The sequence below is a fragment of the Aphidius gifuensis genome, linkage group LG6 (genome assembly GCF_014905175.1).
Source record: "Aphidius gifuensis isolate YNYX2018 linkage group LG6, ASM1490517v1, whole genome shotgun sequence".
In the NCBI taxonomy this organism is placed as follows: Eukaryota; Metazoa; Arthropoda; class Insecta; order Hymenoptera; family Braconidae; genus Aphidius; species Aphidius gifuensis.
The window spans coordinates 13,222,884-13,237,922 of record NC_057793.1 but is presented as its reverse complement, the minus strand read 5'-3'; the positions used below and the strand labels follow the sequence as shown (position 1 = coordinate 13,237,922).

Here is a 15,039-nt window from a genome sequence, read left to right as displayed (position 1 = left end):
TTTGTATTTTTAAAAAATAAATTTACATGTATTTTATCTATAAAATGAATAAAAAATGTTCAAGGAGAAGCAGTAGGTGAGGAAAAGATGTAGCTAAGGAATTGAGGTTGCCAAAGAATTATGTTTCAAGGAAATAATTCCTTAGTCACATCAATTCCTTAGCTACATCTTTTCCTTAGCTACTGCTTTTCCTTGGACATTTTTATTTTTTAAAAATTAAAAAATAAGGAATTATCGAAGATTACAAATTAATTCCTCTGATATCTCTAGCTATATGAACCAACATACATTAAAATATCCTGAATATTTCGTTAGATTTCAATTTTTTCTACATTGTTAATGTTCAAATTTTTTTTATATTTTTTTATTATATTATGTTTCGATTTAGTATCCTTATTAATAAAAAAAACTTCTTCTCTTGTATTCAGTGAAGATCATTCTTAATAAGGATTAAAATTTTATACCTTTCATAATAGCGCACGATAGCTTAGGGGATAAGGCACTCGGTTTAGAATATAGGTTCCATAGGTTTTCATATAGGTTCTCCTTTACATTGTTGGCACTTTGATCCCAACTGTCGTGGTGACCATGTAAAAATAAATATTTTTTTTGGTAAATTTTACAAAAAAATTCTCTCCGTGCACGCTGTTTTCACAAGACTAGTAACCTGTCAAATGTGGATTGCCAAAATAACAATCCTCTGCTAACTATCTAAAGGATAGTTAGCCGTGGATAGGAGAGACAGCTATCTAGCTCGTTGCTGCAGCTAAAAATTTTTTACAGTGTTATTTAACAAATAATGGTAAAAAATTGTTTAAACAATTAAAAATTTTTTTTTTTTGTAAACTATAAATGAAAGTTAAACGCTACCTAATTCTACCTAATACTAAAACCGTGCTTTAACCGACTTAACCACGAACGCGAGTTGACACACGACAGATTTTTATACTATTTGGATTGACTCTATGCTGAGAGCTTACGTATAAGAATTTTATTGTTATCGATTAAAGTTATTGTGGCAAATGGCTTAGTAGTTAATGAAGATTGAAATAAAATTTATTAAGTATCATCATATTCTTACACATTTCCCAATAATATTCAAATTTGATATTGCAAATGTGGCTGAGAAAAAGATAAAACTGGATAAATTGTGTTGTAAAATGAATCAGATACTCAGCCACTTACCACAATTATATAAATTTATTTTGCGAACTTTTTACAAGCAGTAGGTAAAGAAAAGATAGAAATTAATGTTGCCAAAAATTATGTTTTAGGAATTAATGTTGCTTAAAAATAATTTCTTTGGCAACATTACTATCTTTTCATAGCTACTACTTTTCATGAACATTTTTATTTATTTTATAAATAAAATACATGTAAATTTATTTTTAAAAATACAAATGTCAAGGAAGAAGCAGTAATAAGAAAAAAATTAATGTAATGACTCGGGAATTATTTCCTTGAAACATAATTCTTTGGCAACCTCAATTCCCTAGCCACATTAATTCCTTAGCTACATCATTTCCTTAGCTACTGCTTTTCCTTGGACATTTTTTATTTATTTTATAGATAAAATACATGTAAATTCATTTTTTTAAAATACAAATGTACAAGAAAAAGCAGTAGCTAAGGAAAAGATGTAGCTGAGGAATTGAGGTTGCCAAAGAATTATGTTTCAAGGAAATAATTCCCGAGTCACATTAATTCCTTAGCTACTGCTTTTCCTCGGACATTTGTATTTTAAAAAAAAGATGTGTGTTATTGTACGCACAAAGAAGTGAAACTTCTTTAGTAATTCTAATAAATAGTAATTGAAAGATCTCTCGTTGCATTCATATATTTTTGACTAGTTGTCTTTTTCGCTCTCATTCCGAGTGAACATGATGTTCCGATGTTCATTCAGTCATTAACAATTATGATAGAAATTTTTAAATTTATTGATTAGTTATAATATTAAGGTTTTATGTAAATGAAATTCTAATTTAAAAACTTAACACAGAATATGATTTTATATAAATATTTATTTATTGAACCACTAGTCAGCCGAACACTTCTATTACTATTTTATGTATACATTCATTCTATTTTATGTATATATTCATGAAATACTGAGTTATTTCAGTTGCTCTTTTATAGGGCTGGACTCGAGATCGATACCAGTATCGGTATCGTCTCGTATCGTCTCGGTTTTCGAGACGATACCGAGACGATATCGCGTTGACTAACACCGAGACGATACCGAGACGATACCTAGGATTATTGACTAATATTCACCGAGAGTCTCGGTGGTATCGGCAGTATCGGTATAATTATTTTTTAATTTTGATTTGGGCTTGTCCGGGCTAGCGGGTTTGTACATACAACTTTCTCATCATCGGCGCTGCTTGCCATAAGTTTGTATACAATATACCCAGTTAAAAACAAAATAAAATATCAAATTTATGATAATAAATTGGAATGAGATAAATAAAATTTAAAAAATAAAATAAAAAATAACCAATGTTTATGTTAGCAAAGCGATGCGTTGTAGTATTTTTTTATACTTCGAGCTATGTGAATGTGACGTATGGTTACTCGTTAACTGTTGATACTATTAGACAAAACAATAAATAAAATATGATTGATGTCATAAAAAAAAAAAATATCTCAACTTTCAAACATAGATTATACGTAAGTGTTATAAATAAAATTGAAACTCATTCGAATCATATTGAAATTTAAAAGAAATAAATATTACTTATTTATTTTTTACGGAATAATAATTATATATAAATTAATATTTTTATTTTTTATACTTTATTTATATTTATTTATATTTATTTCCTTATACATTTCATTTTCAATTAATCTTTTGAAAATCAATGTTTTTGGAAATATAATTTTTTTTTTAATACATTGAATTTTTACCCTATGTATACCTGATACCGAGACGATACCGAGACGAGACTTAAAAAAATTTTTTTTGTCGATACTTTCCCGATACCGAGACAAGACGATATTGCGTTTAACGATACCGAGACGATACCGAGACGATATTTAAAATTTTAGAATTTTTCGATACCGAGACGATACTTGGCCAAATATCGTCTCGGTATCGTATCGTGCCAGCCCTACTCTTTTATCTTCAGGATTTTTGTTGGGATATCTTCTAATATTTTCCCGATATATCAACTTTAGATGACTTAAGCTTTCAATATTTTTGAATATTGAGTCAATTGCAGCCTCGTAATCTGACATGTTACAGCCTTAAAAATATACATAAAATCAATACAAATTATAATGGATTTGATTTTAATTTAGTAGCTATCTCTTCAATATTTGAATTAAAAAAAAGACCTGGTAACATTTGTTGGGGCATGTGGCCAGCGTCACCCATTGAAAATTAAAAATTTTTAATACTCCGGCTAGGGCCATTGTTATTTTTATTGCTTAGACATATTTTAACCGTTAATTAACGAAAACAATATTCATATTTAAAAGGAAGGCAATAAAGTTTTTCAAAGCTTTTTTTGGAGCCTGGTAGAATTTCTGTCTGGTAAGTAGCCAATAACACGCTATTTTCGCTAGTGTCAAACTATTTTTTAGGTGGTTATGAGATAGATAACTAGACATTTAACCCGGCATATGGGAACGAGTTTTTTCAGGTTTATAGCTAGTTTTGTTAGATTTCATAACCAGACGTTTATCAGGTGATTCTGAGTTTCAAGCTACCGAGATTTTTGTTAGTACTAGCTACTTTATGGCCTTTTTAAATTTTTCTTCAAATAATAATAATAATAATAATAATAATATTCAGATTTTTTTTATTTTTTTCAATGACAATACTCAAAATTTACAGTAATTTCTTTTATTTAAAAGAAAAACCACTTATAAATTGTCGCTGATTTACTTTTGGAAATTTTCTTTCCAATCAATGAAGGCCAATTTATAGCATTAGTTAGAACAGATCCCAATGCACACAATATTTCATTTTCAGAAGTTGTCATCTGAACAGATGAACGCTCATCAATAATAACTTCTGTAATAAATTGGAAAAATTAAAATCATAAAAGTTGTATGTATGCATGCATTTATATGTTTAGTTTTGAATGAAAAAGTCTTACCTTTTAAACAAATATAAAATGGAGTATGATTCATAGCAAATTTGCCATTTGATTCTCTTTGAGCAACATAGTTCATTGTCAGCTCTCTTGTTAAAAATGCTTTGAGCATTGTCACGAGAGATAGTGAGATGATATAGTTTTTTTTCTCAGTATATTGCAGCAATACTTGGCACTGCAAAAATAAACATGATTATGATGGACAAATATAAAATGCATTTATAAAACTTACCATATCTTTTTTGAAGGAATCATTTTTTGTAATAAGATCATTCATTTCTTTAAAGTTTACTAAATTACTGATGGGAAAATGCAAATGGTATTTTTCACTGAGCTTTTCTTTAGTCATGGTACTTTTTTTTTTTTCATCTTGGCAGCTCATGAAAGAATTTAAAAGTTTCGTATTTTCTTCAACTGCACGTACCAGTTTTGCTACAACTGTATACAGATTATCTGAAATCGAAGTTTAATTATTAGCTGATAGTATAAAAAATAGATGTATTATTACATACCTAGACTACTTGGGTGTACATCCATCACTAAAATTGGTATTTACCAAATCAGCTCTCTCTGGTGTTTCTAGTAGAACTGTTCAAATAATTTGTATTACATTCATAAATAAATAAATATTTGATTTCATTATTTTCTATTTAATATTATGCCAAAAAAAATAAAAATAGTTACTTGACAAATCATTATTTTTAGTGGGTTTATTTACATTCCTCACTGAGTGGCTTATCTTTGCCTTATATGATGAGAATTCATTATTGTTCATATCTAATTCGTCGCCAAAATTAGAATTTTGTAATTCCTCTTCATTAATTACTGCACTCAGAGAAGGATAAGTTAACAGTTAACATACCAATATGTTTACATTAAACATACAAAAGTTTAATGTTAAGATATATATATATTAACAATAAACATAGATATCTTAACTGTTAACATACGTATGTTTATAGTTAACATACGTATCTTTACGCGGCCAAATATTTTGATGCGCCAGTCTACTTCTTGTAATCTTTTTTTTTGACATTATATTGTGATACTATTCTAATTGTAATATAATATAATATGTACTCGTGTTGTCATAAATTTATTTAAATTTAGTTTTTTTGTAAATTCATTCTTAATTTTACATTCAATTTTCATATTTACATACGTAAATGTCTTCAGCTATCAGCCTAACCTTCAAATTGTGTCAATTACAGATATCTTAATAGTTAACATACGCATATTAACTATTAAGATACGTATGTTTAATGTTAATATATATATCTTTGATGTAAACCACCATCCATTTTAACATGGCATATGTTAACATTAAACAGGATATGTTAACTGTTAACATATCCTTCTCTGTGTGTGGCAAATTCATAATAGATTGATTGTTTTCAACTAGTTCCTTAGGAACTTTATGTATTACAGCTGATGTTTTCAATTTTTTATACGAGCTACAGCTTTCAGTTTCACTTCCTATAATATTATTAAATAGGAATCATTAAATATAAATTGAGATTTTTTTTATCATTAAAAGAACAAGTAATGATGTACCTGATGAAGATGATGAACTCGATAGATCACCACCACCACCATGTATTTGTTCTATTATGATTGCTGCTGTTTATATATGATCAATATTGTTATTGTTATTTTGATTTCCACTCGGTACATCATTTATTAAATTATTATTTACTCCTGTTGTTGTTGTTTCATTGAATGATTCAATATTTAATCATCTGTTCCATTTCTTTGTCCTTAACAAATTCATTCAAGACCTTGAATTCATTACGATCATGGCAAGCACGATCATAACAAGCACAAGCACTTGAATAATAGTATTATTGAATTATTCGACAGATTCATTTTAAATACTCATTATTTGATTTAAAATATTATTAGAACTACCAGTACAAGTCTCATGAAAATTACCAGACATTGGTATAGCACCTGGTCCTATTTTGAATTTTACTGATTTAGGAATACCAGTACATTTATCACATGTTTCTAATAATATTCCAATGTCATTAATTGTCTCTTGAAATCCTATACAATCTAAATTACCATCTTTGCTATCTTTACGTTCACGTGGTACCACATTTCATCCACATATTATTTATTGTTGTTTGGTATTGTGATTATGATGTTGCTGTCGTATTATGTCAAGCACTTGAATAACTATTATCTTGTGTATTATTTGTTTATTTAACAGATTAATTTTGAATACTCATTATTTGATCAAAAATAACATAATAAATTATATATTGTATATAATAAAAGTTTTAACCTTAATATTCACCTTTGTCTCTTGAATCTTTCATGAAACTAAAAGTTTGAAACAAATTTTAAACAAATTTTTTCGTATCGTTGTCAAGGGAATAAATAAATAAAACAAGATAAAAAATAATTTAAAATTACTTACCTTCATACCGTTACTTTCGTTGCATCCATCTTTTGTTTTTTTTTTTTTTACTGCCCATTCTAAAGAAGTTTCACTTCAAAAATAAATTTTTATGTATTTTATTTATAAAAGAAATAAAAATGTCCTAGGAAAAGCAGTAGCTAAGGAAAAGATGTAGCTAGGGAATTGAGGTTGCCAAAGAATTGTATTTTAAGCAACATCATCCCTTAAATTATAATCCTTTGGCAGCCTTAATTCCTTAGCTACATCTTTTCCTTAGTCACATCTTTTCCTTAGCTACTGCTTCTCCTTGGACATTTTTATTTTTCAAAAATAAAATAACATGTATTTTATCTATTTAATTAATAAAAATCCCAAGGAAAAGCAGTAGCTAAGGAATTGAGGTTGTCAAAGAATTCTGTTTTAAGGAAATATATTTGCTTGAAATATTATTCTTTGGCAACCTCAATTCGTCAATTCCTTAGCTACATCTTTTTCTTAGCTTTAGCTTATCCTTGGGATTTTTATTTATTAAATAAATTACATGTATTCCGTTTGTTAAATCAATAACTGTCTCAAGTAAACTTCAAGGTTCCTAGATTTCTATTTTTTTAACAAATAAAATACACGCAATTCATTTTCATTTTCGTTACCAATTTGAGTGGCAACTTTTACCCGAAATAAATGTAAACGTTCAAATACAATTTTATAAGGTTAAATTTACAATTTTTTTGGTAAAATCTAAATTTTTTATAGTAAGTCTTACTTTTTCATTTTGTTAAAAATATATTACAATCTAATCAGGCGAAATTTACCTCTATAAATGCACAAGTTACCTTTCAAAAATGTAAAACAAAATTCATTATTTTATCAGGTGAAATTCGCATGTTTAGAGGTAAATTTCGCCTGATTAATTTGTCATATATTTTTTACAAAATAAAAGAGTAAGATTTGCTCTTAAAAAATTAAAAATTGACCTCATAAATTGTAAAATTTACCGAATAAAATAGTTTTTTTAGTTTTACCTTTTTTTCGGGTAAAAGTTGCATTTTTTTGCTTGGCGTCCCCCAATCGTACACAAAAAAGGTAAAATCTACCAATTATTTTTCTCCGTGTGAAAAAGCTTGTAGAGAAGAAAGCAGGATAATGGCCGCATCACCAACACGAACACGTTCGTTGAAGTAAAAAATTTATATGGGATGACAACAACACAAACAAAAATGGCTTATCGAACAAGGCACGAAGCCTTCCGTCACTGGATTACTCCAGATTTGTCAGCGTAGAGCATGTTCCATCTGTGTCTGTTCTAATCCACGTTAATACCACGCTACTAGGAGTTAAAAAAAAGTATCAAAACTTAGTAAGATGGAATTTTTCGTTACTGATCACGTCAAAGTTCCTTATGATTTTCAAGTGATGTCTATTTCATAGCCCTAAGAATAAAAATGTCAGTTATATGAGCTATTTTAGGTCAATACATCTTTGCCGGAATAATTTATGCATGATTTTCCAGGTACAGCTGCTATGATTGGAGTAATCAGTTTGAACAGTATTTGTGGAATGCTAATGATGCATCCAGTAGAATGGCACTTACGAAGTCCACATGAAGTTTGGGAAGAGCGACGTGCGTTAGAAAAGCTCAAGTCATTCGAACAGCCTAAAATTTTGAATAAAGTTAACAATTCTGAAGCTAATGATTTACTTCCAAGCATGCATGGGACACAATCAGTTTTGTACAAAAGTCGGTGGAGTAGTATGGGAAATCTAAAAGAAAACAAGGATCAGTCTTCACCGTTACTCATCGGACAAATGAAAGTAACGATAAAATTCATCTCTGAACATTCTTCTACTTCATCATTTTTAAATTGAATGTTATTATGTACTTTTATTAAAGGTGAACACTGATTTTGAAAATGGAATCCGTCCAAGATCAAATTCAGCTCGAATTGCTCTTGCAAAAAGATTTTCAACATTATCAGCATCAAGCTTTGGAAATATTGCTGTTGCATCTGTAGAAGTACAATATCAACGAATGGAAATTTTACCACAGCGCCTCGAAGAAAAAAGTGAATTTAATGAAATAATTCGTCATGGTGAAAAATTAGAACGAAAAAAAAAAGAATACGTACTTTTGTAATAATGAGTTCATTGATCAATCAGTGAAGGCATACGAATAAACCATGAGTAATACCATCCTATTTTTAATTGCAGAAATATCATGTCTAATTCGTTTGAACTATCTTTACTCAAAGATCGCACATTCATGATTATGAGCTTGGGAATAAGTTTCGTATTTGTCAGTGATTTCACGTTTTCTTCTCTTTTACCATTAGCAATGATACACGATGGTTATTCCCATAGTGACACAGCCTTGACCATAACTATAGGAGCTGCTGCTGAACTCGGATCGAGAATTTTTTTGGCTGTTTTTACACTATTCGCTGATGCTCGTGCTAAAACATTGTTTTTTTTTGCGATGATCATGATGGGTTTTGCTAAATTTGGTAAATACAGATAGTTTACACAATGTCATGAGTAATCCAACAATTTACGATAGTCTACATTGAGAAAAAAAACTTCTAAAATACAAAACTTTTGTTCTTGCGAAAAAAGTTCTTGGATTATGGAAAAATTTTCTTTCATGAAATAAAAAACTTTTTAATTCGAGAACGAAAAATTTCTTGAATTATGAAAATATTGTCTTGAATTATAATAAATACTTCCTGAATTAAAAAAAACAATCCTTAAAAAATAACAAAAATTTCTTGAATCATGACAAAATGTTCTAATTTTTAGAAGTAAGGTTCTTGGTTTATGACCAAATATGTCTTGAATTATAACAAATACTTCTTGAATTAAACAAAAAAATTCTAATTCCGACGCTTTACCGACTTAACCACGACGCAATTATATATACAACTACGATTTTATTCTCCTTATGATGCCAAATTTTTTTATTTAGAAATTAATGACCTTATAAAATTTATGTACTGAAATATTAATAAACACGAATATGTGTTTAAATAATTACAAATAAATATATCGAAGATAAACGAATTAGTTTATTCATATATATGAAATACTTATATCAAAGAAAATTTAGGAGAAATTTATTTTGATCTATTATTGTATGAATAATATTAATGCGTATGATATACATAATATTTTCGGATTTGTCTACCGAAAATCAAAAAACGCTCTCATTTCCAAAGTAATTGTCGGAGACACTTCGTGTTAGGACCAAAAGAAGCGTATTTTCAATCTCTTCAATTTGTATATTTTCGATTTTTTCTCAAGTAATTATTAGAGTTGCCAGTGCCAAAAATGTTCAAAACCGTTTTTTCTTTTTTTTTTTAAATATTAAATAACTTTTTATCTGTAAGCGTGATCGATTTGCAACAAGTAATTAAAAGTTTCCTTCTATTTTGATCTTTAAATCGCCACTATTTCGAAAACGATATCTTTAAAACTCACGGAGTTATTAGAAGTCTAATAGAAAAATTTGATGTGGCTGTTTTTTTCCCGATTTACATTGGAACGCGCAGTGTTGGCAGCCCTGCTTAGTTCGTCTCATTCACACAGATGAACATATGTTTATGATAAAATTTCGTAGTGTTGTGACTAAACAATGACGTTTTATTTGAAAAAAAAAAAATTACACTAATTAACAATTGCACTTAACCCACCGGAGTATTGAAAATTTTGAATTTTGTTATATATGATTTTTTTTTTTCAAATTTTATATACTCTTGTTTAAAATACTGAATTACGAATGAATGGTCAATTGACGTTCCGGATGCAATAACACGTTGAGCGCTCGAAGACAAGAAAATGCTATGTTGCTGTGGGTAGAAAATAAGAAAAATTGAAAATAAAAAATAAAAAAAAAAATAAATACAATCATTAATAAAATTAAAAAATTCATATTTTTTTTCAAATAAATTTTTTTTTATGAAAATCTGTTTACGCGATAAAAAATAAAAACGAATTTTTTTTTTTTTTGAAAAAAAATACTTCTTTTTAATTATATAACTCGAGACAACTTCTTTATAAATTAGTAAATCGACTTGAAATTTTGACTACAGTTTCATTACAAGCTACTGATTGCAACAAAATAATCATATGCATTAATATTATTTATACAATAATAGATTAAAATAAATTTCTCCTAAATTTTCTTTGATATAAATATTTCAATGAATGAATAAACTAATTTTTTTATTTTCATTATATTTATTCGTAATAATTCAAACACATTCGTGATTATTAATATTTCAGTACATAAATTTTATCAGATCAAGTCATTAATTTCTAAATAAAAAAATTTGGTATCATAAGGAGAATAAAATCATAGTTGTATATGTATAATCGTGTCGTCGTTAAGTCGGTCAAGCGTCGGAATTAGAATAGGTAGATTTAGGCATGGTAGAAATACTACAGGTATGGCAGTGCGCAGCCTGGTTTGGCCGCTGTGAATCGACCAATCAAAAGGTCGCCTTCTCGCCACAAAAATGGAAGACTTTATGCGCGCGCGATACAAATTTGTTGAGAAAATTTTCAAGTTTTTTTTAAATTTTTCAAAAGTTATCATATTTATTCAACTAGATTTGGTATATTTTATAATGATTCACATACATCAAAAATAAAAATTAATTATTTATATTAAATAAATAAATCCAAGTATAATAAATACAACACAACCTCCATTGTTTGTGGCATAAAAAAAACAACAATAATGAAAATATTATAATTTATTTGTTAAACTGTCTTGGTTTTTTTATTTTTTTGATTTTTTATAAACATGCTCCACATATATTTATTAGTATTTACAACAATATAAAAAATAGTTGTCAAAACAGTATGTTAGAGAGAGAGGCTCTTATAATAGAGATTGCGTGTTAGAAAGAAAAGCAAAACAGCTCGATGGCGCGTTGTTGATTGGTTGAAAAAATAAGGCTGCGCAGAACGCGACGAAAAAAGCCTGGACTACTGCCATACCTGTAGTACTTCTACCATGGATTTAGGTAGCGTTGTTAGTGTCAGGGGTTCAAGTCACTTCTCAGGTAAAATTTTATGATGCAAAAAAAAAAAAAAATTCAACTAACAAAGTTCGAATAGTAATAAAAAACAATCAAAAAAATGATTGTTAAGGTTGATTCCGAATATCAGAATTATTGATAGACTTTCGATTTTTTTGGCTTACTTTCTAAATGAAATAATTATCTATATTGTGAATTTTTTTGAATTTTTTCTCGTTTGCTTTTTTCGAGATAAGGTCATTGTCCGGGTTTCGGGACACGTCCATGTTACGGGACGGTACGTCTATTTATTATATTTATTAATTATTGTTGATATATACGATAAAAAGAAAAATTCTATTACAAAGAAAAACTTTTATTTTTGGCGAAAGAAAAAAGGATTAATGTTTAACTCTAGTATCAATCACTTAAAAAAAATAAAATATCGTGTAAAAACTTTTCCACCACTTTTCGGTAGTGTCGTAGTTTGTCGTAGTCCTGAACGTTAAGAGTATGTGTTACTTTGTTTGTTAAGATATGATATTATGTAAGTATAAAAAAAAATACATATGAGACATAATCTATTCAAAATTTAATTTTCTTTCATTTTTTAATAAATAATTATTTTTTTATTAATTATTTATTTAATAATACTGGAATCCGTAATTGGGTCTCGAAAATCAATGCTTGGCCCGATCACGGATTTCCTATCTTCACCATGTTTAACCTAAAAATGTTGAATTTATTTATTTAATTTTTTTTTTACTTTTTCGAATAAAAATTAAATATTCAAAATGAGAATTAAAAATAAAAAACGTGATTACACAAATAAAACAATAACAATTGCATTAAAAAAAATACATGATAAACTTAAAAAAAAAGAACAAAAAAAAAAAAACATAATGCGCGTCCATAGATGACTGTTTCAGAGCCTTCTTATTTTATTTATATTATTAAAATTAATATTTAAATGAAGGAAATTGATTACTAAAACATTTAAGCACTTTATAAGTATTTATTTACAATTATTTTTCCCTGTACGACCAATTTATTTATAAGCGTCCCGTAACTCGTACTGCACGGTCCGAAACTCCGGCACCAGATTTTCAAATGTCCCGTAACTCGGCCATTGGGCAAAAATCATTATAAAATCATAAACAAATCATTATAAATAAACCATTATGTTTATTTACTACTTATATTTTTTTTTAATAACTTCAAAGACTATTTTAATGAAAAAAAAAAAAAAATATATAGAAATGTATTTTTTTGGTAGTTTTATAAGCCGTTTTAGACAAAAATTTTCCTTAAGCGTCCCGAAACCCGGACAATGACCTTATTTACTGTCAAAGTTGACAAGTTTAACACACAAGGTATACGCGTTACCTCATGTTTTTACAAATAACTTTTTTTTGTGTTGATTCAAAACTGTACATTTTCTATCAGATTGTAGCCCTGGACAAGACAAAATTTTGATAATTATTTCAATTTTTTCTTCTTTTTCTTTTAATAAATATTTAACTTTTAAACTTCTAAATTTTGCTAGATCCGCGGCACACTGACATGAACACAAGCATGGTTTTGGCGTACGACGTAAACTTTGTTTGCTAGTGTGTTGCCGCGCACACACATACTACTAAAGAACTTGGTTTTTTCATCAGCGGCGCCACAAAAATTTCAGGACACGGGAATAAAAAATAGCGTTATTAATATACGTGCCCTTCGTGGCATAAATATTGGTACGGCGATGGGACTTGGAAGCAACCTTAACATAATTTTTTTTTTCTTTTAAAGTTATTTATGTAAAAAAATTTTTTTTCTTGATTTGTTCAATATTTTTCTTGGATTATAACAAATACGTCATAAACCAAGAAGCTTATTTCTAAAATCGCGTACATTTTGTTATAATCCAAGACCTATTTGGTTATAAACCAAGAATCTTACTTCTAAAAATTAGAACACTTTGCCATGATTCAAGAAATTTTCGTTATTATTTGAGAATTTTTTTTTTTAATTCAAGAAGTATTTGTTATAATTCAAGACAATACTTTCATAACTCAAGGAATTTTTCGGTCTCAAATTAAGAAGTTTTTTATTTAATATAAGAAAATTTTTCTATAATCCAAGAACTTTTTTTGCAAGAACAAAAGTTCCATTATTATGAAGTTTTTGTATTAGTTTTAGAATTTTTTTTTCTCAGCGTACTATTTCATGTATAATATGTTAAAGAATTTTGAAAGGAAATGATATCTAAAAATTAATAACATGAATGTTTCAACAGCATACTACTACTTTGAAGGAACCATGGTGGGAATAATGGTTTGTATATCGATTATTGGTGCTGTCAGATCTTGGATATACGTACCACAACCTTTAGTTATTGTTGAAAATTATCCAGTAGAAAAATATGCTGCCTGTTACGGTGTATTTTCTCTCGTATCTGGAATAATAATAATTGCTGTAGGTCCAGTCATTGGTACGTATCAGAAAATTTCAAACTAACATTCATATTTGAATAAAAAATTCGAATTAATGAGCTTAATTGATTTTTGCAGGTTTAATTAAAGACTTGTCGAATAGTTTTGCCGTGAGTCAATTGCTACTGATTGCCTTGAACTGTGTATTTATTATTCCTTGGGCCATAGATCTTGCAGTTGACTATAAAAAAGATGAAACGATATAGAGAAGTTTAAAGAAAAGAGAATTTTTTTTAAAGAGCTGAGTCAATTATTAAATATATCTATATCTCGATCGTTATCAGCCAACTTTTTTTGTTGAATATATTTATTGTTTGTTTGCTCAAAACCCAGTTGTCTTTTTTATTATTCAAATAGCTTAGCGTTGAAAATTTATCAAACCAAGAAACAATTATAGCTGATATATTTTTATTTAATTATTTATTCAATATCCCGGCTTTTTTTCATTTATTCATTATTTTCCATCGAGTTCCTTATTTTCCAAGATAAACTTGAAGTCTAAAAATACGTTTTAAGACTAGTATCCGTTTCAGTATCATTCAGAAATTAAAGTGTTTCTTTGGAAATATCTACATTATGTGAGAATATTTGAGCTCGTCATGTTCTTTATTGGTCCCAAGAATAAAAACAAATCCAAGAGTAATTGAGTTTTCGAGAAATTTTGAATTTTTTTAAAAATTTAGAAAACTTTACACAACTTCAAAATTTCTATTAATATTTCATGTATTAATTATTAATGCCTATTGACTATACTCAGTGAAGTCAGGAATTTTAATATATAACGTGTTATTTTGAATTCCGGCAAGACTTTCGATAAGCATTGTCTCTATTATTATATCTATTCGGATCATACTATTATTATAATAATAATATATCACTATAATGTTATTATTATATATATATATATATATATGTTTGTGCTGGCATGCTTTTGAGGACATTTTTCAGAAGATAGGGTGGGGGTATATATAAGTCTATCAAACTCAGACAAATCATGTATGATAGTTTTTATACAGATAATTCTTGTTTAAATTTCATTTATT

At 27.9% G+C, this 15,039-nt stretch overlaps 2 protein-coding genes across 9 annotated transcripts in view; one reads left to right on the top strand and one right to left on the bottom strand.

Moving 5' to 3' along the window:
- The window catches only part of LOC122859535, a 63,170-nt gene extending 48,845 nt beyond the window's left edge, over positions 1 to 14,325 (top strand). For 3 of the 6 annotated variants that reach the window (XM_044163177.1, XM_044163180.1, XM_044163179.1), the window contains exons 6-10: positions 8,015 to 8,316; positions 8,396 to 8,634; positions 8,713 to 9,005; positions 13,801 to 13,995; positions 14,075 to 14,276. In XM_044163177.1, the coding sequence (XP_044019112.1) occupies positions 8,015 to 8,316; positions 8,396 to 8,634; positions 8,713 to 9,005; positions 13,801 to 13,995; positions 14,075 to 14,202 (1,157 nt within the window). In that variant the 3' untranslated portion in view covers positions 14,203 to 14,276. Of the gene's footprint in view, positions 1 to 8,014; positions 8,317 to 8,395; positions 8,635 to 8,712; positions 9,006 to 13,800; positions 13,996 to 14,074 lie in introns of all 6 variants that reach the window. The other 3 variants (XM_044163178.1, XM_044163176.1, XM_044163181.1) reach the window with 2 other exon arrangements.
- On the bottom strand, positions 3,291 to 5,307 carry LOC122859536. Of its 3 annotated transcripts, XM_044163183.1 has the most exons (6): positions 5,263 to 5,307; positions 4,785 to 4,925; positions 4,613 to 4,688; positions 4,333 to 4,553; positions 4,104 to 4,275; positions 3,293 to 4,018 (listed from the first exon to the last, which is right to left on the bottom strand). In XM_044163183.1, exons 3-6 carry the CDS (start codon positions 4,635 to 4,637, stop codon positions 3,852 to 3,854), a joined length of 585 nt encoding a protein of 194 aa, XP_044019118.1. In that variant the 5' UTR covers positions 4,638 to 4,688; positions 4,785 to 4,925; positions 5,263 to 5,307; the 3' UTR covers positions 3,293 to 3,851. The 3 variants fall into 3 exon arrangements, with proteins under 3 accessions (XP_044019119.1, XP_044019118.1, XP_044019117.1); XM_044163184.1 differs by lacking the exon at positions 5,263 to 5,307 and having other exon boundaries at positions 3,291 to 4,018; positions 4,333 to 4,538; positions 4,785 to 5,029; XM_044163182.1 differs by lacking the exon at positions 5,263 to 5,307 and having other exon boundaries at positions 4,785 to 5,029.
- Positions 14,326 to 15,039: the final 714 nt, after the last annotated feature.

Excerpts from the sequence above, each read along its gene's own strand:
- LOC122859536 (XM_044163183.1), bottom strand. The coding sequence starts at position 4,637 with ATGGATGTACACCCAAGTAGTCTAG. Across the intron at positions 4,276-4,332 it reads ATTCCTTCAAAAAAGATATG|TGCCAAGTATTGCTGCAATA; the intron begins GTAAGTTTTATA and ends TTATTTTTGCAG. Across the intron at positions 4,019-4,103 it reads ATTTTATATTTGTTTAAAAG|AAGTTATTATTGATGAGCGT; the intron begins GTAAGACTTTTT and ends AATTTATTACAG.